The 25,399-nt window shown below is 42.0% G+C and overlaps 1 protein-coding gene across 2 annotated transcripts in view; it reads right to left on the bottom strand.

Annotated features, from left to right (window-relative positions):
• Positions 1-25,399, bottom strand: part of LOC139549546 (nectin 1b-like) — a 735,897-nt gene that overhangs the window by 46,094 nt on the left and 664,404 nt on the right. For both annotated transcript variants that reach the window (XM_071360154.1, XM_071360156.1), the window contains exons 7-8: positions 19,997-20,090; positions 12,091-12,192 (exon numbers count right to left, since the gene is read on the bottom strand). In XM_071360154.1, coding sequence (XP_071216255.1) covers positions 12,091-12,192; positions 19,997-20,090 — 196 coding nt within the window. The remainder of the gene's footprint in view (positions 1-12,090; positions 12,193-19,996; positions 20,091-25,399) is intronic.

Raw genomic sequence — 25,399 nt, 5'->3', positions numbered from 1 at the left:
ACTGGGATTACATACAGTAGTTAATAACAGGTATTACTGGGATTACATACAGTAGTTAATAACAGGTATTACTGGGATTACATACAGTAGTTTATAACAGGTATTACTGGGATTACATACAATAGTTAATAACAGGTATTACTGGGATTACATACAGTAGTTAATAACAGGTATTACTGGGATTACATACAGTAGTTTATAACAGGTATTTCTGGGATTACATACAGTAGTTAATAACAGGTATTACTGGGATTACATACAGTAGTTTATAACAGGTATTACTGGGATTACATACAGTAGTTAATAACAGGTATTACTGGGATTACATACAGTAGTTTATAACAGGTATTACTGGGATTAAATGCAGTAGTTAATAAAAGGTATTACTGGGATTACATACAGTAGTTTATAACAGGTATTACTGGGATTACGTACAGTGGTTAATAACAGGTATTACTGGGATTACATGCAGTGGTTAATAACAGGTATTACTGGGATTACCTACAGTGGTTTATAACAGGTATTACTGGGATTACATACAGTGGTTTATAACAGGTATTACTGGGATTACATACAGTGGTTAATAACAGGTATTACTGGGACCAAAATAGACATTAGATTGTGTGTTGACTACACTATATGACCAACGTTGTCAGGTTATGGTCTATATGTGTACCCTGCTGTAGAGGAGAAACAGGGAAGATAAAATATGCAGATTTGTTTAATTGACTATTGGTTCCAGACCTGAGTTAGGGATTTCCACATTACCAAGCAACTAACTAGAAAGGGGATGAAAACGATGACTGCTCTGCTCGGATCCCCCCTCCAGACATGTTGTTTTACTCTGTGTGCGGTGTCACTGTATCATATGGTTCACTGCTACTCTGACAACTCTCTGACACATCAAGTTGAACATCTATAATTCAATCTGTGAGTCATGCTTTTGTGAAAACTTTGTGAATAACTTAAAGCCTGGTGACAACACAAACCTCTGGCATAATCTTGTGATCAGGCAGACCAAGCCTAAAAAGCCACGCTGTCAAGCAATCCAGGGTGAAAAACATGACATTTATATTGAACATCAAGCCACAGACATTGTTAAACTTTGTGACAAGTTGACAAACAATGAACCTCACACTGGCACACATTTCCTGGGAAGTCTGTGTGTGTGTGTGTGTGTGTGTGTGTGTGTGTGTGTGTGTGTGTGTGTGTGTGTGTGTGTGTGTGTGTGTGTGTGTGTGTGTGTGTGTGTGTGTGTGTGTGTGTGTGTGTGTGTGTGTGTGTGTGTGTGTGTGTGTGTGTGTGTGTGTGTGTGTGTGTTTAGCAGAGCCAAAACACCCCAGCTAGCTTGCAGTCGACACTGACTACAAGGCAAACTCTTGATAGTCAACAGTGACACTCAATGAGCTATACCCAAATCTAACTGCCTGTAGCTCAGGCCCTGAAGCAAGGATATGCATATTCTTGGTACCATTTGAAATAAAACACTTGGAAGTTTGTGGAAATGTGAAAGGAATGTTGGAGAATAGATCTGGTAAAAGATAATACAAAGAAAAAATGAACCATTCATTTGTATTTTTTTTGGTACCATCATCTTTGAAACGCAAGAGAAAGGTCATAATGTATTATTCCAGCCCAGATGCAATTTAGATTTTGGCCACTAGATGGCAGTAGTGTATGTGCAAAGTTTTAGACTGATACAATGAACCATTGTATTTCTGTTCAAAATGTGGTATCAAGACTGCCCAAATGTGACTAATTTGTTTATTAATAACTTTTCATGTTCATAACTGTGCACTCTCCTCAAACAATAGCCTGGTATTATTTCACTCTAATAGCTACTGTAAATTGGACAGTGCAGTTAGATTAACAAGAATTTAAGCTTTCTGCCAATATCAGATATGTCTATGTCCTGGGAAATGTCACTCACTTTCTTGTCACTTACAACCTCATGCTAATCGCATTAGTCTACGTTAGCTCAACCGTCTCGTGGAAGGGACACCAATCCTGAAGAAGTTTTAACGTTAGAGAGACAGATATAAGACTTCACCTTCAGTGATTTTTGTAATTCGTTCCAGTCATTGACAGCAGAGAACTGGAAGGAAAGGTGGCCAAAGTAAGTTTTGGCTTTGTGGATGACCAGTGAAATATACCTGCTGGAGTGCCTGCTACGGGTGGGTGTTGTTATGGTGACCAGTGAGCTGAGATAAGGTAGGGCTTTACCAAGCATAGACATTGTAGCGCCACCTTTTGCAGCAATTACAGCTGCAAGTCTCTCGGGGTATGTCTCTATAAGCACATATTGGCACATCTAGCCACTGGGATTTTTGCCCATTCTTCAAGGCAAAACTGCTCCAGCTCCTTCAAGTTGGATGGGTTCCGCTTGTGTACAGCAATCTTTAAGTCATACCACAGATTCTCAATTGGATTGAGGTCTGTGCTTTGACTAGGCCATTCCAAGACATGTAAATGTTTCCCCTTAAACCACTCGAGTATTGCTTTAGCAGTATGTTTAGGGTCATTGTCCTACTGGAAGGTGAACCTCCGTCCCAGTCTCAAATCTCTGGAAGACTGAAACAGGTTTCCCTCAAGAATTCCCCTGTATTTAGCGCCATCCATCATTTATCATGACCAGTTTCCCAGTCCCTGCCGCTGAAAAACAAACCCACAGCATGATGCTGCCACCACCATGCTTCACTGTGTGATTGATGTTCTCCGGGTGATGAGAGGTGTTGGGTTTGCGCCAGACATAGCGTTTTCTTTGATGGCCAAAAAGCTCAATTTTAGTCTCATCTGACCTGAGTACCTTCTTCCATATGTTTGAGGAGTCTCCCACATGCCTTTTGGTGAACACCAAACTTGTTGGCTTATTTGTTTCTTTAAGCAATGGCTTTTTTTTCTGGCCACTCTTCCGTAAAGACCAGCTCTGTGGAGTGTACGGCTTAAAGTGGTCCTACGGACAGATACTCCAATCTCTGCTGTGGAGCTTTGCAGCTCCTTCAGGGTTATCTTTGGTCTCTTTGTTGCCTCTCTGATTATTGGCCTCCTTGCCTGGTCTGTGAGTTTTGGTGGGCGGCCCTCTCTTGGCAGGTTTGTTGTGGTGCCATATTCTTATTTTTTTTTTTATAATGGATTTAATGGTGCTCTGTGGGATGTTCAAAGTTTCAGATATTTTTTATAACCCAACCCTGATCAGTACTTCTCCACAACTTTGTCCCTGACCTGTTTGGAGAGCTCCTTGGTTTTCATAGTGCCCCTTGCTTAGTTGTGTTGCAGACTCTGGGGCCTTTCAGAACAGCTGTAAATATACAGAGATCATGTGACAGATCATGTGACACTTAGCTTCTTGACGCTAGGGGTCAGATTTTTTTTTTTTTTTTTTTAATAATGTTCCCAAGGTAAACTGACTATTTCTCAGGTCCAGATCGTAGAATATGCATATAATTTATAGAAAACACTCCAAAGTTTCCAAAACTGTCAAAATATTGTCTGTGAGTATAACAAAACTGTTTCTGCAGGCGAAAACCTGAGAAAATCTAACCCGGAAGTGATATATATATTTTTTTATCTGTGTTTCCTGGCCAGTCTTTCTTCCATTTAAAGGGGTATCAACCAGATTCATTTTCCAATGGCTTCCTCAGGCTGTGACCAGGCTTTAGACATAGTTTCAGGCTTTTATTTTGAAAAATGAACGAGATTTTTCAAAAGTAGTCAGGTGTCCTCTGAATAGTTCCTGCGCGCGAGAGGGGAGCTCTCCATTTTCTTTTTCTCTCTTATTGAATCGGTTACGGTCCGGTTGAAATATTATCGATTATGTTTGTTAAAAACAACCTGAGGATTGATTATAAAAAACATTTGACATGTTTCTACGAACATTACGGATACTTTTTGGAATTTTTGTCGAACGGAACGAGGCTGTAGTTTTCAGAACATAACGCGCAACCCAAATGCCGTTTTTTTGTTATAAAAGTAATATTTATCGAACAAAAATAACATTTGTTGTGTAACTGGGAGTCTCGTGAGTGCAAACATCCGAAGATTATCAAAGGTAAGCGATTAATTTTATTGCTTTTCTGACTTTCGTGACCAAGCTAACCAAGCTAATATAAGGCTAACTGTTCTAGCATTGATTGATACACTCACAAAAGCTTAGATTGCTTTTGTTGCAAAGCATATTTTCAAAATCTGACACGATAGGTTAACAACAAGCTAAGCTGTGTTTTTGTATATTTCACTTGTGATTGCATGATTATAAATATTTTTAGTAATATTTTTGTATCTGATACGTCTGGGAATTTTCTTCTGCCTTTCAGCACCGGAACGAGGCTGTAGTTTTCTGAACATAACGCGCAACCCAAATGGCGTTTTTTTGTTATAAAAGTAATATTTATCGAACAAAAATAACATTTATTGTGTAACTGGGAGTCTTGTGAGTGCAAACATCCGAAGATTATCAAAGGTAAGCGATTAATTGTATTGCTTTTCTGACTTTCGTGACCATGCTAATTTGGGGCTAGCTGTTGTAGCATTGATTGATACACTCACAAAAGCTTGGATTTCTTTCTCTGTAAAGCATATTTTCAAAATCTGACACGATAGGTGGATTAACAACAAGCTAAGCTGTGTTTTGGTATATTTCACTTGTGATTGCATGATTATAAATATTTTTTGTAATATTTTTGAATTTGGCGCCCTGCAATTCAACGGTTGTTTAGGGAAATGATCCCGCTAAAGGGATCTGTGCGCAGAGAGGTTAAATTGCACACAGGTGGACTTTATTTAACTAATTATGTCACTTCTGAAGGTAATTGGTTGCACCAGATTTTATTTAGGGGCTTACATTTACATTACATTTAAGTCATTTAGCAGACACTCTTTTCCAGAGCGACTTACAAATTGGAAAGTTCATACATATTCATCCTGGTCCCCCCGTGGGGAATGAACCCACAACCCTGGCGTTGCAAGCGCCATGCTCTACCAACTGAGCCACACGGGACCACTTCAAAGCAAAGGGGGTGAATGCACGCACCACTTTTCAGATTATTTAGATTTTAGAATTTTTTTGAAAATGTTATTTTTTTCAATTCACTTCACCAATATGGACTATTTTGTGTATGTCAATTACATGGATTCCAAATAAAAATCAATGTATATTACAGGTTGTAATGCAACAAAATATGAAAAATGCCAAGGGGGTGAATACTTTTGCAAGGCACTGTAAATAATGATAATGGGTTAACAGGAGGTAAATGCTGCTGGTGGGTTTACAGGAGGTAAATTATGCTGGTAGGTTTACAGGAGGTAAATGCTGCTGGTGGGTTTACAGGAGGTAAATTCTGCTGGTGGGTTTACAGGAGGTAACTGCTGCTGGTGGATTTACAGGAGGTAAATGCTGCTGGTGGGTTTACAGGAAGTAAATGCTGCTGGTGGGTTTACAGGAGGTAAATGCTGCTGGTGGGTTTACAGGAGGTGCATTTTGCTGGTGGGTTTACAGGAGGTAAATGCTGCTGGTGGGTTTACAGGAGGTAAATGCTGCTCGTGGGTTTACAGGAGGTAAATTATGCTGGTAGGTTTACAGGAGTTAAATTCTGCTGGTGGGTTTACAGGAGGTACATTTTGCTGGTGGGTTTACAGGAGGTAAATGCTGCTGGTGGGTTTACAGGAGGTAAATGATGCTGATGGGTTTATAGGAGGTAAATGCTGCTAATGGGTTTACAGGAGGTAAATGCTGCTGGTGGGTTTACAGGAGGTAATGCTGATAATGCAGCTGAAGGTTGTGTCCAAAATGAGACCATATTCCCATGAAAGTGCACTACTTCTGACTAGGGTCTATAGGGGTCTGGTCAGAAATAGTGCACTACTTCTGACTAGGGTCTATAGGGGTCTGGTCAGAAATAGTGCACTACTTCTGACTAGGGTCTATAGGGGTCTGGTCAGAAATAGTGCACTACTTCTGACTAGGGTCTATAGGGGTTTGGTCTGAACAGTGCACTATGTTGGAAATATGGTGCCATTTTGAGAGGTAGAGAGGTAGAGGCAGAGAGGTAGAGAGGTAGAGATGGAGATAGAGATAGAGGAAGAGGTAGAGATAGAGGTAGAGATAGAGGTAGGGATGGAGATAGAGATAGAGGTAGGGATGGAGATAGAGATAGAGGTAGAGATAGAGGTAGAGACAGAGATAGAGGTAGGGATGGAGATAGAGATAGAGGTAGAGATAGAGATAGAGGAAGAGGTAGAGATAGAGGTAGAGACAGAGATAGAGGTAGGGATGGAGATAGAGATAGAGGTAGAGATAGAGATAGAGGAAGAGGTAGGGATGGAGATAGAGGTAGAGGTAGAGATAGAGGTAGAGACAGAGATAGTAGGGATGGAGATAGAGATAGAGATAGAGGTAGAGATAGAGGAAGAGGTAGAGATAGAGGTAGAGACAGAGATAGAGGTAGGGATGGAGATAGAGATAGAGGTAGAGATAGAGATAGAGGAAGAGGTAGAGATAGAGGTAGAGACAGAGATAGAGGTAGGGATGGAGATAGAGATAGAGGTAGAGATAGAGATAGAGGAAGAGGTAGAGATAGAGGTAGAGACAGAGATAGAGGTAGGGATGGAGATAGAGATAGAGGTAGAGATAGAGATAGAGGAAGAGGTAGAGATAGAGGTAGAGGTAGAGGTAGAGATAGAGGTAGAGACAGAGATAGTAGGGATGGAGATAGAGATAGAGGTAGAGATAGAGATAGAGATAGAGGTAGGGATGGAGATAGAGATAGAGGTAGAGATAGAGATAGAGGAAGAGGTAGAGATAGAAGAAGAGGTAGAGGTAGAGATAGAGGTAGAGACAGAGATAGAGAGGTAGATAAAGAGGTAGAACGTTAGAGGCAGAGGTAGAGGTAGAGATAGAGGTAGAGAGGTAGAGTTAGAGATACAGTGGGGAGAACAAGTATTTGATACACTGCCGATTTTGCCGATTTTCCTACTTACAAAGCATGTAGAGGTCTGTAATTTTTATCATAGGTACACTTCAACTGTGAGAGACGGAATCTAAAACAAAAATCCCGAAAATCACATTGTATGATTTTTAAGTAATTAATTCGCATTTTATTGCATGACATAAGTATTGATACATCAGAAAAGCAGAACTTAATATTTGGTACAGAATCCTTTGTTTGCAATTACAGAGATCATACGTTTCCTGTAGTTCTTGACCAGGTTTGCACACACTGCAGCAGGGATTTTGGCCCACTCCTTCATACAGACCTTCTCCAGATCCTTCAGGTTTCGGGGCTGTCGCTGGGCAATACGGACTTTCAGCTCCCTCCAAAGATTTTCTATTGGGTTCAGGTCTGGAGACTGGCTAGGCCACTCCAGGACCTTGAGATACTTCTTACGGAGCCACTCCTTAGTTGCCCTGGCTGTGTGTTTCGGGTCGTTGTCATGCTGGAAGACCCAGCCACGACCCATCATCAATGCTCTTACTGAGGGAAGGAGGTTGTTGGCTAAGATCTCGCAATACATGGCCCCATCCATCCTCCCCTCAATACGGTGCAGTCGTCCTGTCCCCTTTGCAGAAAAGCATCCCCAAAGAATGATGTTTCCACCTCCATGCTTCACGGTTGGGATGGTGTTCTTGGGGTTGTACTCATCCTTCTTCTTCCTCCAAACACGGCGAGTGGAGTTTAGACCAAAAAGCTCTATTTTTGAATCATCAGACCACATGACCTTCTCCCATTCCTCCTCTGGATCATCCAGATGGTCATTGGCAAACTTCAGACGGGCCTGGACATGCGCCTGCTTGAGCAGGGGGACCTTGTGTGCGCTGCAGGATTTTAATCCATGACGGCGTAGTGTGTTACTAATGGTTTTCTTTGAGACTGTGGTCCCAGCTCTCTTCAGGTCATTGACCAGGTCCTGCCGTGTAGTTCTGGGCTGATCCCTCACCTTCCTCATGATCATTGATGCCCCACGAGGTGAGATCTTGCATGGAGCCCCAGACCGAGGGTGATTGACCATCATCTTGAACTTCTTCTATTTTCTTCTATTTTCTAATAATTGCGCCAACAGTTGTTGCCTTCTCACCAAGCTGCTTGCCTATTGTCCTGTAGCCCATCCCAGCCTTGTGCAGGTCTACAATTTTATCCCTGATGTCCTTACACAGCTCTCTGGTCTTGGCCATTGTGGAGAGGTTGGAGTCTGTTTGATTGAGTGTGTGGACAGGTGTCTTTTATACAGGTAACGAGTTCAAACAGGTGCAGTTAATACAGGTAATGAGTGGAGAACAGGAGGGCTTCTTAAAGAAAAACTAACAGGTCTGTGAGAGCCGGAATTCTTACTGGTTGGTAGGTGATCAAATACTTATGTCATGCAATAAAATGCAAATGAATTACTTAAAAATCATACAATGTGATTTTCTGGATTTTTGTTTTAGATTCCGTCTCTCACAGTTGAAGTGTACCTATGATAAAAATTACAGACCTCTACATGCTTTGTAAGTAGGAAAACCTGCAAAATCGGCAGTGTATCAAATACTTGTTCTCCCCACTGTATATGTAGAGAGGTTGAGGCAGCGAGGTAGAGATAGAGATAGAAGTAGAGATAGAGATACAGGTAGAGATAGATGTATAGATAGAGGTAGAGAGTTAGAGGTAGAGGTTGAGATAGAGGTAGAAATAAATATAGAGAGGTAGAAGTAGAGATTGAAATAGAGATAGAGGTAGAGAGGTAGAGAGGTATAGATAGAGGTAGAGTTACAGATAGAGATATAGATAGAGATAGAGGTAGAGATAGAAGTAGACATATAGATAGAGGTAGAGATAGAGATAGAGGTAGAGAGGTATAGATAGAGGTAGAGTTACAGATAGAGATTGAGTTAGAAATAGAGATAGAGATAGAGGTAGAGATAGAGGTAGAGGTATTTGTTGAGAGGTAGAGGCAGGGAGGTAGAGATAGAGATAGAAGTAGAGATAGAGATACAGGTAGAGATAGATGTATAGATAGAGGTAGAGAGTTAGAGGTAGAGGTTGAGATAGAGGTAGAAATAAATATAGAGAGGTAGAAGTAGAGATTGAAATAGAGATAGAGGTAGAGGTATTTGTTGAGAGGTAGAGGCAGGGAGGTAGAGATAGAGATAGAAGTAGAGATAGAGATACAGGTAGAGATACAGGTAGAGATAGAGGTAGAGATAGAGGTAGAGGTATTTGTTGAGAGGTAGAGGCAGGGAGGTAGAGGTAGAGATAGAAGTAGACATAGAAGTATAGATAGAGATAGCGTATAGAGATAATGAGAGAGGTGGAGAGGTAGAGGTAGAGATATATATATTTTATATTTGAGATTTTTTAAAGTAGCCCTATTGCCTTGATGACAGCTTTGGACACTGTTGGCATTCTCTCAACCAGCTTCACCTGGAATGCTTTTCCAACAGTCTTGAAGGAGTTCCCACGTATGCTTAGCACTTGTTGGCTGCTTTTCCTTCACTCTGCAATCCAACTCATGCCAAACCATCTCAGTTGGTGTTGAGGTCGGGTGATTGTGGAGGCCAGGTCATCTGACACAGCACTCCATCACTCTCCTTCTTGGTAAAATAGCCCTTACACAGCCTGGAGGTGTGTCGGGTCATTGTTCTGTTTAAAAATTAAATGATAGTCCCACTAAGCCCAAACCAGATGGGATGGTGTTTCTTTGCAGATTGCTGTGGTAGCCATGCTGGTTAAGTGTTACCAGCAAAGCACCCCCACACCATCACACCTCCTCCATGCTTCACAGTGGTAAATAGACATGCGGAGATAAACCCGTTCTCCCCCACCGCGTCTCACAAACACACGGCGGTTGGAACCAAAAATCTCAAATTCGGACTCCAGACCAAAGGACACATTTCCGCCGATCTAATGTCCATTGCTCGTGTTTCTTGGCTCAATCAAGTCTCTTCTTATTATTGGTGTTCTTTAGTAGTTGTTTCTTTGCAGCAATTCGACCATGAAGGCCTGATTCACGCAGTCTCCTCTGAACAGTTGATGTTGAGATGTGTCTGTTACTTGAACTCTGTAAAGCTTTTATTTGGACTGCAATTTCTGAGGCTGGTAACTCTAATGAACTTATCCTCTGCAGCAGAGGTAACTCTGGGTCTTCCTTTCCTGTGGCGGTCCTCATGAGAGCCAGTTTCATCATAGCGCTTGATGGTTATTGCGACTGGACTTGAAGAAACTTTCAATGTTTTTGAAATTTTCCATATTGACTGACCTTCATGTCTTAAAGTAATGATGGACTGTCGTTTCTCTGCGTATTTGAGCTGTTCTTACCATAATATGGACTTAGTCTTTTACCAAATATGGCTATCTTCTGTATACCCCCCTACCTTGTCACAACACAACTGATTGGCTCAAACACATTCTGAAGGAAATAAATTCCACAAGTTAACTTTTAAGAAGGCTCACCTGTTATTTGAAATACATTGCAGGTGACTAGCTCATGAAGCTGGTTGAGAGAATGCCAAGCGTGTGCAAAGCTGTCATCAAGGCAAAGGGTGGCTACTTTGAAGAATCTCAAATTTAAAATATATTTTGATTTGTTGAACACTTTATTTGTTAAAACATGATTCCATATGTGTTATTTCACAGTTTTGATGTTTTCACTATTATTCTACAATGTAGAAAAGAGTAAAAAATAAAGAAAAACCCTTGAATGAGTAGGTGTTCTAAAAGTTTTGATTGGTAGAGGTAGAAACGTAGAGTTAGAGAGGTAGAGAGGTGGAGACGTAGAGAGGTAGAGATAGAGATTGAGTTAGAAATAGAGATAGAGATAGAGGTAGAGGTAGAGGTAGAGCTAGAGGTAGAGCGGTTGAGGTAGAGAGGTAGAGGTAGAGAGGTAGAGATGTGGAGAGGTAGAGGTAGAGAGGAAGAGATAGAGGGAGAGGGAGAGAGGTAGCCCCTTGGCCTACCCTGGTACTACACCTGCTCAGAGAGAGGCAGATTTGGGCCAGGTAGCCCCCAGTACACTGGCCTAATAGATCCAGAGGCTAAGGTAAAAGCTGGCAGTACCCTGTATACCTGCCTTATACACCTGTTCAGCATGGCTCTGCAGTACCCTGTATACCTGCCTTATACACCTGTTCAACATGGCTCTACAGTACCCTGTATACCTGCCTTATACACCTGTTCAGCATGGCTCTGCAGTACCCTGTATACCTGCCTTATACACCTGTTCAACATGGCTCTACAGTACCCTGTATACCTGCCTTATACACCTGTTCAACGTGGCTCTGCAGTACCCTGTATACCTGCCTTATACACCTGTTCAACATGGCTCTGCAGTACCCTGTATACCTGCCTTATACACCTGTTCAACGTGGCTCTGCAGTACCCTGTATACCTGCCTTATACACCTGTTCAACGTGGCTCTGCAGTACCCTGTGTACCTGCCTTATACACCTGTTCAACATGGCTCTGCAGTACCCTGTATACCTGCCTTATACACCTGTTCAACGTGGCTCTGCAGTACCCTGTATACCTGCCTTATACACCTGTTCAACGTGACTCTGCAGTACCCTGTATACCTGCCTTATACACCTGTTCAACATGGCTCTGCAGTGCCCTGTATACCTGCCTTATACACCTGTTCAACGTGGCTCTGCAGTACCCTGTATACCTGCCTTATACACCTGTTCAACGTGGCTCTGCAGTACCCTGTGTACCTGCCTTATACACCTGTTCAACATGGCTCTGCAGTACCCTGTATACCTGCCTTATACACCTGTTCAACGTGGCTCTGCAGTACCCTGTATACCTGCCTTATACACCTGTTCAACGTGACTCTGCAGTACCCTGTATACCTGCCTTATACACCTGTTCAACATGGCTCTGCAGTGCCCTGTATACCTGCCTTATACACCTGTTCAACGTGGCTCTGCAGTACCCTGTATACCTGCCTTATACACCTGTTCAACGTGGCTCTGCAGTACCCTGTATACCTGCCTTATACACCTGTTCAACGTGGCTCTGCAGTACCCTGTATACCTGCCTTATACACCTGTTCAACGTGGCTCTGCAGTACCCTGTATACCTGCCTTATACAGCTGTACACCTCGGTTAAGGCGGCTCTACTCACCGGCTTGTCAGTGAAAGGGGTTGACTCGGAGGGCGCCATGTCGTAGTAGGGAGGCTGGAGAGGAAGCTTCTGCATGTCCTCACCCTTGTCCAGATGAACCACCTACAGGAAACACCACAGCTCAGACTCCAGAGCAGTGCACAACACAGGCAACAGGGTGTCATTTGGGACGTGACCCGTGTGTTTCTCCACTGTTTTACAGCGTACTATGGAATCACACTGAACGACGTCATTGTCAAATGTATTGTTCAGAAGTGGTGTTTTCTTAGAAACATGAAATGTCTTTGTCAAATGTTGATGCAGCTCAGACACGACACAGATCAGAGTGGAACGGTGAAAAAATGGAGACAACATAAATAAAGTCACTCAGAGAGACATAGTCACTCAGACCATAAATAAAGTCGCTAGGAGAGACATAGTCACTCAGACCATAAATAAAGTCACTAGGAAAGACATAGTCACTGAGACCATAAATAAAGTCACTAGGAGAAACATAGTCACTCAGACCATAAATAAAATCACTAGGAGAGACATAGTCACTCAGACCATAAATAAAGTCACTAGGAGAGACATAGTCACTCAGACCATAAATAACGTCACTAGGAGAGACATAGTCACTCAGGCCATAAATAAAGTCACTAGGAGAGACATAGTCACTGAGACCATAAATAAAGTCACTAGGCGAGACATAGTCACTCAGACCACAAATAAAGTCACTAGGAGAGACATAGTCACTCAGACCATAAATAAAGTCACTAGGAGAGACATAGTCACTGAGACCATAAATACAGTCACTAGGAGAGACATAGTCACTCAGACCACAAATAAAGTCACTAGGAGAGACATAGTCACTCAGATCATAAATAAAGTCACTAGGAAAGACATAGTCACTCAGACCATACATAAAGTCACTAGGAGAGACAGTCACTCAGACCATAAATAAAGTCACTAGGAGAGACATAGCCAATCAGACCATAAATAAAGTCACTAGGAGAGACATAGCCACTCAGATCATAAATAAAGTCACTAGGAGAGACATAGCCACTCAGACCATAAATAAAGTCACTAGGAGAGACATAGCCACTCAGACCATAAATAAAGTCACTGGGAGAGACATAGTCACTCAGACCATAAATAAAGTCACTAGGACAGACATAGTCACTCAGACCATGAATAAAGTCACTAGGACAGACATAGTCACTCAGACCATAAATAAAGTCACTAGGAGAGACATAGCCACTCAGACCATAAATAAAGTCACTAGGAGAGACATAGCCACTCAGACCATAAATAAAGTCACTAGGAGAGACATAGCCACTCAGATCATAAATAAAGTCACTAGGAGAGACATAGCCACTCAGACCATAAATAAAGTCACTCGGAGAGACATAGCCACTCAGACCATAAATAAAGTCACTGGGAGAGACATAGTCACTCAGACCATAAATAAAGTCACTAGGACAGACATAGCCAATCACACCATAAATAACGTCACTAGGAGAGACATAGTCACTCAGACCATAAATAAAGTCACAAGGAGAGACATAGTCACTCAGACCATAAATAAAGTCACTAGGAGAGACATAGTCACTCAGACCATAAATAAAATCACTAGGAGAGACATAGTCACTCAGACCATAAATAAAGTCACTAGGAGAGACATAGTCACTCAGAACATAAATAAAGTCACTAGGAGAGACATAGCCACTCAGACCATAAATAACGTCACTCGGAGAGACATAGCCACTCAGACCATAAATAAAGTCACTGGGAGAGACATAGTCACTCAGACCATAAATAACGTCACTAGGAGAGACATAGTCACTCAGACCATAAATAAAGTCACTAGGAGAGACATAGTCACTCAGACCATAAATAAAGTCACTAGGAGAGACATAGTCACTCAGACCATAAATAAAGTCACTAGGACAGACATATTCACTCAGACAATAAATAACGTCACTAGGAGAGACATAGTCACTCAGAACATAAATAAAGTCACTAGGAGAGACATATCCACTCAGACCATAAATAAAGTCACTAGGAGAGACATAGTCACTCAGACCATAAATAAAGTCACTAGGAGAGACATAGTCACTCAGACCATAAATAAAGTCACTAGGAGAGACATAGTCACTCAGACCATAAATAACGTCACTAGGAGAGACATAGTAACTCAGACCATAAATAACGTCACTAGGAGAGACATAGTAACTCAGAACATAAATAACGTCACTAGGAGAGACATAGCCACTCAGACCATAAATAACGTCACTAGGAGAGACATAGCCACTCAGACCATAAATAACGTCACTAGGAGAGACAGTCACTCAGACCATAAATCAAGTCACTAGGAGAGACAGTCACTCAGACCATAAATAACTTCACTAGGACAGATCGAGACAGTGTCAAGCAAGGACATGCCGTTCCTCTGCAGATGGTTAGATAACAAAGCCATGTTGTTTCACTGCAGATGGTTAGTTAACAAAGCCATGTTGTTTCACTGCAGATGGTTAGATAACAAAGCCATGTTGTTTCACTGCAGATGGTTAGATAACAAAGCCATGTGGTTTCACTGCAGATGGTTAGAAAACAAAGCCATGTTGTTTCACTGCATGGACCATCACACTGCAGTGACAGTAGAAGGAACATGGACCATCACACTGCAGTGACAGTAGAAGGAACATGAACCATCACACTGCAGTGACAGTAGAAGGAACATGGACCATCACACTGCAGTGACAGTAGAAGAAACATGGACCATCACACTGCAGTGACAGTAGAAGGAACATGGACCATCACACTGCAGTGACAGTAGAAGAAACATGGACCATCACACTGCAGTGACAGTAGAAGGAACATGGACCATCACACTGCAGTGACAGTAGAAGGAACATGGACCATCACACTGCAGTGACAGTAGAAGAAACATGGACCATCACACTGCAGTGACAGTAGAAGGAATATGGACCATCACACTGCAGTGACAGTAGAAGGAACATGGACCATCACACTGCAGTGACAGTAGAAGGAACATGGACCATCACACTGCAGTGACAGTAGAAGGAACATGGACCATCACACTGCAGTGACATTAGAAGGAACATGGACCATCACACTGCAGTGACAGTAGAAGGAACATGGACCATCACACTGCAGTGACAGTAGAAGGAACATGGACCATCACACTGCAGTGACATTAGAAGGAACATGATCTTAGAATGCAGAAGTGTATTTTTCGTCTGGATCATAAGGTCATTTTACTGTCAACACAGTAGCATGTTGTGAAAGATTTCCACAGGCGTGTGTCCTTTGATAGCTGTCTAAACCTCCGATATTAAAGCAAAGGTTCTTCAGGCTAAATAAATGTCTTCATCTGCCTTGCATTGTGAATGGAAAAAAAGAAAGTAAATACATTTAAAAGGTAACAAAGAAGATAACAACATCCTATCATATTTAGAATGAGAGCTGGAGGGAAAAAGAGAAGAGGACAGAATGTGTTGGTGTTTAGTTTGGAGGACAGAATGTGATGGTGTTTAGTTTGGAGGACAGAATGTATTAAACTGACTATGTCACTGTGTGGTATTAAACTGACTATGTCACTGTGTGGTATTAAACTGACTATGTCACTGTGTGGTATTAAACTGACTATGTCACTGTGTGGTATTAAACTGACTATGTCACTGTGTGGTATTAAACTGACTATGTCACTGTGTGGTATTAAACTGACTATGTCACTGTGTGGTATTAAACTGACTATGTCAGTGTGTGGTTTTACACTGACTATGTCACTGTGTGGTATTAAACTGACTATGTCACTGCGTGGTATTAAACTGTCTATGTCACTGTGTGGTATTAAACTGACTATGTCACTGTGTGGTATTAAACTGTCTATGTCACTGTGTGGTATTACACTGACTATGTCACTGTGTGGTATTAAACGGACTATGTCACTGTGTGGTATTAAACTGACTATGTCACTGTGTGGTATTAAACTGACTATGTCACTGTGTGGTATTAAACTGACTATGTCACTGTGTGGTATTAAACTGACTATGTCACTGTGTGGTATTAAACTGACTATGTCACTGTGTGGTATTACACTGACTATGTCACTGTGTGGTATTAAACTGACTATGTCACTGTGTGGTATTACACTGACTATGTCACTGTGTGGTATTAAACTGACTATGTCACTGTGTGGTATTACACTGACTATGTCACTGTGTGGTATTACACTGACTATGTCACTGTGTGGTATTAAACTGACTATGTCACTGTGTGGTATTAAACTGACTATGTCACTATGTGGTGTTACACTGACTATGTTACTGTGTGGTGTTACACTGACTATGTCACTGTGTGGTATTAAACTGACTATGTCACTGTGTGGTATTACACTGACTATGTCACTGTGTGGTATTAAACTGACTATGTCACTGTGTGGTATTAAACTGACTATGTCACTGTGTGGTATTAAACTGACTATGTCACTGTGTGGTATTAAACTGACTATGTCACTGTGTGGTATTAAACTGACTATGTCACTGTGTGGTATTAAACTGACTATGTCACTGTGTGGTTTTACACTGACTATGTCACTGTGTGGTATTAAACTGACTATGTCACTGTGTTGTATTAAACTGTCTATGTCACTGTGTGGTATTAAACTGACTATGTCACTGTGTGGTATTAAACTGTCTATGTCACTGTGTGGTATTACACTGACTATGTCACTGTGTGGTATTAAACGGACTATGTCACTGTGTGGTATTAAACTGACTATGTCACTGTGTGGTATTAAACTGACTATGTCACTGTGTGGTATTAAACTGACTATGTCACTGTGTGGTATTAAACTGACTATGTCACTGTGTGGTATTAAACTGACTATGTCACTGTGTGGTATTACACTGACTATGTCACTGTGTGGTATTAAACTGACTATGTCACTGTGTGGTATTACACTGACTATGTCACTGTGTGGTATTAAACTGACTATGTCACTGTGTGGTATTACACTGACTATGTCACTGTGTGGTATTACACTGACTATGTCACTGTGTGGTATTAAACTGACTATGTCACTGTGTGGTATTAAACTGACTATGTCACTATGTGGTGTTACACTGACTATGTTACTGTGTGGTGTTACACTGACTATGTCACTGTGTGGTATTAAACTGACTATGTCACTGTGTGGTATTACACTGACTATGTCACTGTGTGGTATTACACTGACTATGTCACTGTGTGGTATTAAACTGACTATGTCACTGTGTGGTATTACACTGACTATGTCACTGTGTGGTATTACACTGACTATGTCACTGTGTGGTGTTACACTGACTATGTCACTGTGTGGTATTACACTGACTATGTCACTGTGTGGTATTAAACTGACTATGTCACTGTGTGGTATTACACTGACTATGTCACTGTGTGGTATTAAACTGACTATGTCACTGTGTGGTATTACACTGACTATGTCACTGTGTGGTATTACACTGACTATGTCACTGTGTGGTATTAAACTGACTATGTCACTGTGTGGTGTTACACTGACTATGTTACTGTGTGGTGTTACACTGACTATGTCACTGTGTGGTATTAAACTGACTATGTCACTGTGTGGTATTACACTGACTATGTCACTGTGTGGTATTACACTGACTATGTCACTGTGTGGTGTTACACTGACTATGTCACTGTGTGGTGTTACACTGACTATGTCACTGTGTGGTATTACACTGACTATGTCACTGTGTGGTATTACACTGACTATGTCACTGTGTGGTTTTACACTGACTATGTCACTGTGTGGTATTACACTGACTATGTCACTGTGTGGTGTTACACTGACTATGTCACTGTGTGGTATTAAACTGACTATGTCACTGTGTGGTATTAAACTGACTATGTCACTGTGTGGTGTTACACTGACTATGTCACTGTGTGGTGTTACACTGACTATGTCACTGTGTGGTATTACATAGGACAGGGTTTAAGAAATGTTTCTTGTCCTTCCTTATCACTATAATACATTTTCTGCTCAAAACAGGTTTCATGTATGATAATTCATTTGATTAACATTATGGTTTATCTATTCCAAGAAAAAACGAAAAACCCTCTGGGTGTCCATTGGGATGGAACGGAAAATATGTCTCTGTACAACGTGACGGTCAGCAGTACAGTCAGCAGTACAGTCAGCAGTACAGTCAGCAGTACAGTCAGCAGTACAGTCAGCAGTACAGTCAGCAGTACAGTCCTATTTAGCTAAAGAACCCCCGCCGGATACGCTGGAGAACGGGGTTCCTCCCGACAGGGAGGAAGGAGTAGGATGTTCTTGTAAATAATAGTTTATTCTTAACTGACTTGCCTAGTTAAATAAAGGTTACACTAAGAGCATAACATTTCTGCACCCTCATGTTTCTATTTCTTGTCTAACCAATACCCCAAACGGAGATTAGGTGAAAATAAAAATCTCATTGATTTATCAAGACCAGTCCCCATGCTTGTCTCGGAGCAGCGTGAAACGGTGCTGAAATAGTTGCAGGCTTTTGCTTCTAACTTCAATATCTAACTTCTAACATTTTTAACAGCACATTACTCAACGCTGGTGAGACTCATTGCGCCTATGGTCGGCCTACAGTATATCTACAAATAATTGTTTCCAATGACGTGACTCTCTGCCAATAATTACATTTAGAAGATTGGAGGACTCTATATTAACATCTAAGATTGGAGGACTCTAAATTAATATCTAAGATTGGAGGACTCTAAATTAATATCTAAGATTGGAGGACTCTAAATTAACATCTAAGATTGGAGGACTCTAAATTAACATCTAAGATTGGAGGACTCTAAATTAACATCTAAGGGGTATTTTCGTTAGGTTCTGTTAGAATAGATGAGAATAACTAAGGGGCTTTTATATAATTCTAAATTAATGAATAATAATAATAATAGTGTCATAAGTATTCTATACAACACAACATGAACAGACTGTCTGGCTTTCTCTGCCTGCTATTCCATTTTGTGCAGACAGTCAGTAAAACAAATTGCAAGACGTTTGATTTAATTGGCACTATCAGAGTAATCTGCCTTTAAGAAACGCCTTCGTGAAAATGAAAGAAAGTAGAAAGGTAATGACAGAAAAACCCAGACAGACAGACAGACAGACAGACAGAAAAACACAGACAGACAGAAAAACACAGACAGACAGAAAAACACAGACAGACAGAAAAACACAGACAGACAGAAAAACACAGACAGACAGAAAAACACAGACAGACAGAAAAACATAGACAGACAGAAAAACACAGACAGACAGAAAAACACAGACAGACAGAAAAACACAGACAGACAGAAAAACACAGACAGACAGAAAAACACAGACAGACAGACAGACAGACAGACAGACAGACAGACAGGCAGGCAGGCAGACAGACAGACAGACAGACAGACAGGCAGGCAGACAGACAGACAGACAGACAGACAGACAGACAGACAGACAGACAGACAGACAGACAGACAGACAGACAGACAGACAGACAGACAGACAGACAGACAGACAGACAGACAGACAGACAGACAGACTGGCAGGCAGGCAGGCAGACAGACAGACAGACAGACAGACAGACAGACAGACAGACAGACAGACAGACAGACAGACAGACAGACAGACAGACAGACAGACAGACAGACAGACAGACAGACAGACAGACTAACAAGACACATCAAGCGGAGAGGCAGAGGCTTAAGGGTTCCGTCCCAAATTTGCACCCTATACCCTATATAGAGCACTACTTTTGACCAGGGTCCCAGAGCTCATAGTGCACTGTGTAGGAAATAGTTTGCCATTCGGGACACAGCCACTGAGTGGGTAGATTGAGGAGGATCTTACCTGGATGTCATCGGATGTCAAGTGGCCCTTCAAATCGCTGCTCTTCTTTTTGGGCGGGGGAGGGGCCGGCTTGTGGGCGGGCGGGAGGTCGGTCCTGTTATCACAGAAGGGAGAGAAGAAGAACATGACACTCTGCACAGGTGAGGGATTTTCACTTTCCATTTCTACCAAGGCCCTGCTCCCACCACTACACCTGTACGACTGCAGTAATGACAAGCTGTCTGGCTGCACTTGCCTTGGTCTCTCTCTCCCTCTTCCCTCCGTCGTTCGGACGGAGTTCTGACAGACATCAACCACCGTGTTCCGACCGACCACGGGGCCAGCAGCAGCAGCCATTTCCTGTTTGTCCACCTTTTCTGCTCTTTTGATTGGCTGACCGCTCTAATGAGACCAGACCCGGCTGTGATTGGCTGATTGGACTCTGAGGACTCTGAGGTGAAGGGTCGGGGGAGGGAGGGCGGTGGGAGGGAGGGTGTGAGGGGGCGGGGAGACGGACCATTATGAGTCAAGTCCTCAGGATGGACAGGCTGTCTATTCCTCTAGTTTCTAGTATCTCTCTAGTCCTCTACATACTGCGCTGCGACACCCTTCCTGAGCAGTGAGGGAGATGTGAAGAAAATGGACTGCTTCTATTCCTCTAGTTTCTAGTATCTCTCTAGTCCTCTACATACTGCGCTGAGACACCCTTCCTGAGCAGTGAGGGAGATGTGAAGAAAATGGACTGCTTCTATTCCTCTCCTCCTGTGTGTCTGTCTCCCTGGTACTAAAACAATCTCCCTTTCTCTCTTCCTCTCCCGCTCTTCTCCCTCTTCCCCTTCTTGTTCCTCTTCCTCTCCCTCTCCCTCTTCCACATCCTCTTCTAAAGCCATGCAACCCCAGAGATATTCATTTTTTGACTGTGTCCCAAATGGCACCCGATTCTCAATTTAGTTCACTACTTTTGACAAGAGCCTTATGGACCCTGGTCATGTAGAAGTGCACTATATAGGCAAAAGGGTTCCATTGGCTACACAGTCTTCCAATTGAGGACTGATATGTCTCTATTGGTAAACCGGTATTACATTGCTGTGATTGCCCAATGTTATTGTTTATAGTCAGTGTTCCTTTCACCATTTTTCACCCTTTTTCAATCTTTTTCACCCTTTACAGACAACCCATCCATATCAAAGCAAACTAAAGACAAACATTCCATATCAAACCAAAATACAGACAAATCTTCCTTATCGAACCAAACTACAGACAAACATTCCATATCGAACCAAAATACAGACAAACCTTCCTTATCGAACCAAACTACAGACAAACCTTCCATATCGAACCAAACTACAGACAAACCTTCCATATCAAAGCAAACTACAGACAAACATTCCATATCAAACCAAAATACAGACAAATCTTCCTTATCGAACCAAACTACAGACAAACATTCCATATCGAACCAAAATACAGACAAACCTTCCTTATCGAACCAAACTACAGACAAACCTTCCATATCGAACCAAACTACAGACAAACCTTCCATATCAAAGCAAACTACAGACAAACATTCCATATCAAACCAAAATACAGACAAATCTTCCTTATCGAACCAAACTACAGACAAACATTCCATATCGAACCAAAATACAGACAAACCTTCCTTATCGAACCAAACTACAGACAAACCTTCCATATCGAACCAAACTACAGACAAACCTTCCATATCAAACCAAACTACAGACAAATCTTCCTTATCGAACCAAACTACAGACAAACATTCCATATCGAACCAAACTACAGACAAACCTTCCATATCAAAGCAAACTACAGACAAACATTCCATATCAAACCAAAATACAGACAAATCTTCCTTATCGAACCAAACTACAGACAAACATTCCATATCGAACCAAAATACAGACAAACCTTCCTTATCGAACCAAACTACAGACAAACCTTCCATATCGAACCAAACTACAGACAAACCTTCCATATCAAACCAAACTACAGACAAATCTTCCTTATCGAACCAAACTACAGACAAACCTTCCATATCGAACCAAACTACAGACAAACCTTCCATATCGAACCAAACTACAGACAAACATTCCATATCGAACCAAACTACAGACAAACCTTCCATATCAAACCAAACTACAGACAAACCTTCCACATCGAACCAAACTACAGACAAACCTTCCATATCAAACCAAACTACAGACAAACCTTCCACATCGAACCAAACTACAGACAAACCTTCCACATCGAACCAAACTACAGACAAACCTTCCATATCAAACCAAACTACAGACAAACCTTCCATATCAAACCAAACTACAGACAAACCTTCCACACCGAACCAAACTACAGACAAACCTTCCATACCGAACCAAACTACAGACAAACCTTCCATATCAAAGCAAACTACAGACAAACATTCCATATCGAACCAAACTACAGACAAACCTTCCATATCGAACCAAACTACAGACAAACCTTCCACATCGAACCAAACTACAGACAAACCTTCCATATCGAACCAAACTACAGACAAACCTTCCACACCGAACCAAACTACAGACAAACCTTCCATATCAAACCAAACTACAGACAAACCTTCCATACCGAACCAAACTACAGACAAACCTTCCATATCGAACCAAACTACAGACAAACCTTCCATATCGAACCAAACTACAGACAAACATTCCATATCGAACCAAACTACAGACAAACATTCCATATCGAACCAAACTACAGACAAACCTTCCATACCGAACCAAACTACAGACAAACCTTCCACATCGAACCAAACTACAGACAAACATTCCATATCAAACCAAACTACAGACAAACCTTCCATATCAAACCAAACTACAGACAAACCTTCCATACCGAACCAAACTACAGACAAACCTTCCATATCGAACCAAACTACAGACAAACCTTCCATATCGAACCAAACTACAGACAAACATTCCATATCGAACCAAACTACAGACAAACATTCCATATCGAACCAAACTACAGACAAACCTTCCATACCGAACCAAACTACAGACAAACCTTCCACATCGAACCAAACTACAGACAAACATTCCATATCAAACCAAACTACAGACAAACATTCCATACCAAACCAAACTACAGACAAACCTTCCACATCGATCCAAACTACAGACAAACATTCCATATCGAACCAAACTACAGACAAACCTTCCATATCAAACCAAACTACAGACAAACCTTCCATATCAAACCAAACTACAGACAAACCTTCCACACCGAACCAAACTACAGACAAACCTTCCATATCGAACCAAACTACAGACAAACCTTCCATATCAAAGCAAACTACAGACAAACATTCCATATCGAACCAAACTACAGACAAACCTTCCGTATCGAACCAAACTACAGACAAACCTTCCACATCGAACCAAACTACAGACAAACCTTCCATATCGAACCAAACTACAGACAAACCTTCCATATCAAACCAAACTACAGACAAACCTTCCATACCGAACCAAACTACAGACAAACCTTCCATACCGAACCAAACTACAGACAAACCTTCCACATCGAACCAAACTACAGACAAACCTTCCACATCGAACCAAACTACAGACAAACCTTCCATTTCGAACCAAACTACAGACAAACCTTCCATACCGAACCAAACTACAGACAATTCTTCCACATCGAACCAAACTACAGACAAACCTTCCACATCGAACCAAACTACAGACAAACCTTCCATACCAAACCAAACTACAGACAAACCTTCCACATCGAACCAAACTACAGACAAACCTTCCATATCAACCAAACTACAGACAAACCTTCCGTATCGAACCAAACTACAGACAAACCTTCCATATCGAACCAAACTACAGACAAACCTTCCGTATCGAACCAAACTACAGACAAACCTTCCGTATCGAACCAAACTACAGACAAACCTTCCGTATCGAACCAAACTACAGACAAACCTTCCATATCGAACCAAACTACAGACAAACCTTCCGTATCGAACCAAACTACAGACAAACCTTCCATATCAAACCAAACTACAGACAAACATGTGGACAAGATGATGCAATAAATACAGTAAAGCCCTGATGAAGCCTCATCTCAAACAGGGTGGGAAACATTGAGTCTCATCATTCCCATTTTGTTGAAGTTGATTAAAATAATAACATGAAACAGAAAAGCAGAGGATAGCAGAGGGAAGCAGAAGGAAGCAGATGGAAGCAGAAGGAAGCCGAGGGAAGCAGAGGGAATCGGAGGAAAACAGAAAAAAGCAGAAGGAAGCAGAGGGAAGCAGAGGAAAGCAGCAGGAAGCAGAGGGAAGCAGAGGGAAGCAGAAGGAAGCAGAGGGAAGCAGAGGGAAGCAGAGGATAGCAGAAGGAAGCAGAGAGAAGCAGGGGGAAGCAGAGGGAAGCAGACGGAAGCAGACGGAAGCAGAGGGAAGCAGAGGATAGCAGAAGGAAGCAGAGAGAAGCAGGGGGAAGCAGAGGGAAGCTAGGTATAATTACTACAGAGGACAGCAGAAGGAAGCAGAAGGATGCAGAGGGAATCAAAGGAAAGCAGAAGCAGAGGGAAGCAGAGGGAAGCTAGGTGTAATTACTACAGATAAAAGATCCCGTCCCTCAAACATGTTAGCGTTCAGATGTCATCTGCCAACTTCTGACACGTTATCAGCCCTGATATAAGATAATGAATCCTGAGAGAACTGACAGAGAGCTGTGTACCTAGATGTACTTACTCTCCCTCTCCACCCACCCTTTACACACACACACACACACACACACACACACACACACACACACACACACACACACACACACACACACACACACACACACACACACACACACACACACACACACACACACACACACACCCCCCCCCCACCTGGTCCTTATCCTTATTGAATAACATGACCTTTCTACAAGGCCAAGCTGTCTCTTTGATGCGCTGGACACTTTGTGCCTGAGTACCCCTCTTAACTCGTTCTTTCATGCTTGTTATTTCCACTCCGTATCACCTTGTTTCCAGACAGACTCTACGTGCTGTTGATTCATGTGGCACCCTCTCTGCCAACACACGAGACACGACACCACACACACACACACACACACACACACACGCACACACACAAATGTACACATATGCACACAGGCACGCATGAACGAACGCGTGCACTCACTTACACACACACACACACAAACACGCAAGCAGACATGCACACACACACACACACAGCCAGCGATCTCACCCGATGCACAACACAACCCAGCACAAGACAGAGACACTACTCTGTCTCTGTGTTCACAACACAACCCAGCACAAGACAGAGACACTACTCTGTCTCTGTGTTCACAACACAACCCAGCACAAGACAGCGACACTACTCTG

This window comes from Salvelinus alpinus, chromosome 22 (assembly GCF_045679555.1).
Source record: "Salvelinus alpinus chromosome 22, SLU_Salpinus.1, whole genome shotgun sequence".
NCBI classification, from domain to species: Eukaryota; Metazoa; Chordata; class Actinopteri; order Salmoniformes; family Salmonidae; genus Salvelinus; species Salvelinus alpinus.
The sequence above is the reverse complement of the archived record's forward strand: the minus strand, read 5'-3'. Positions and strand labels throughout refer to the sequence as shown.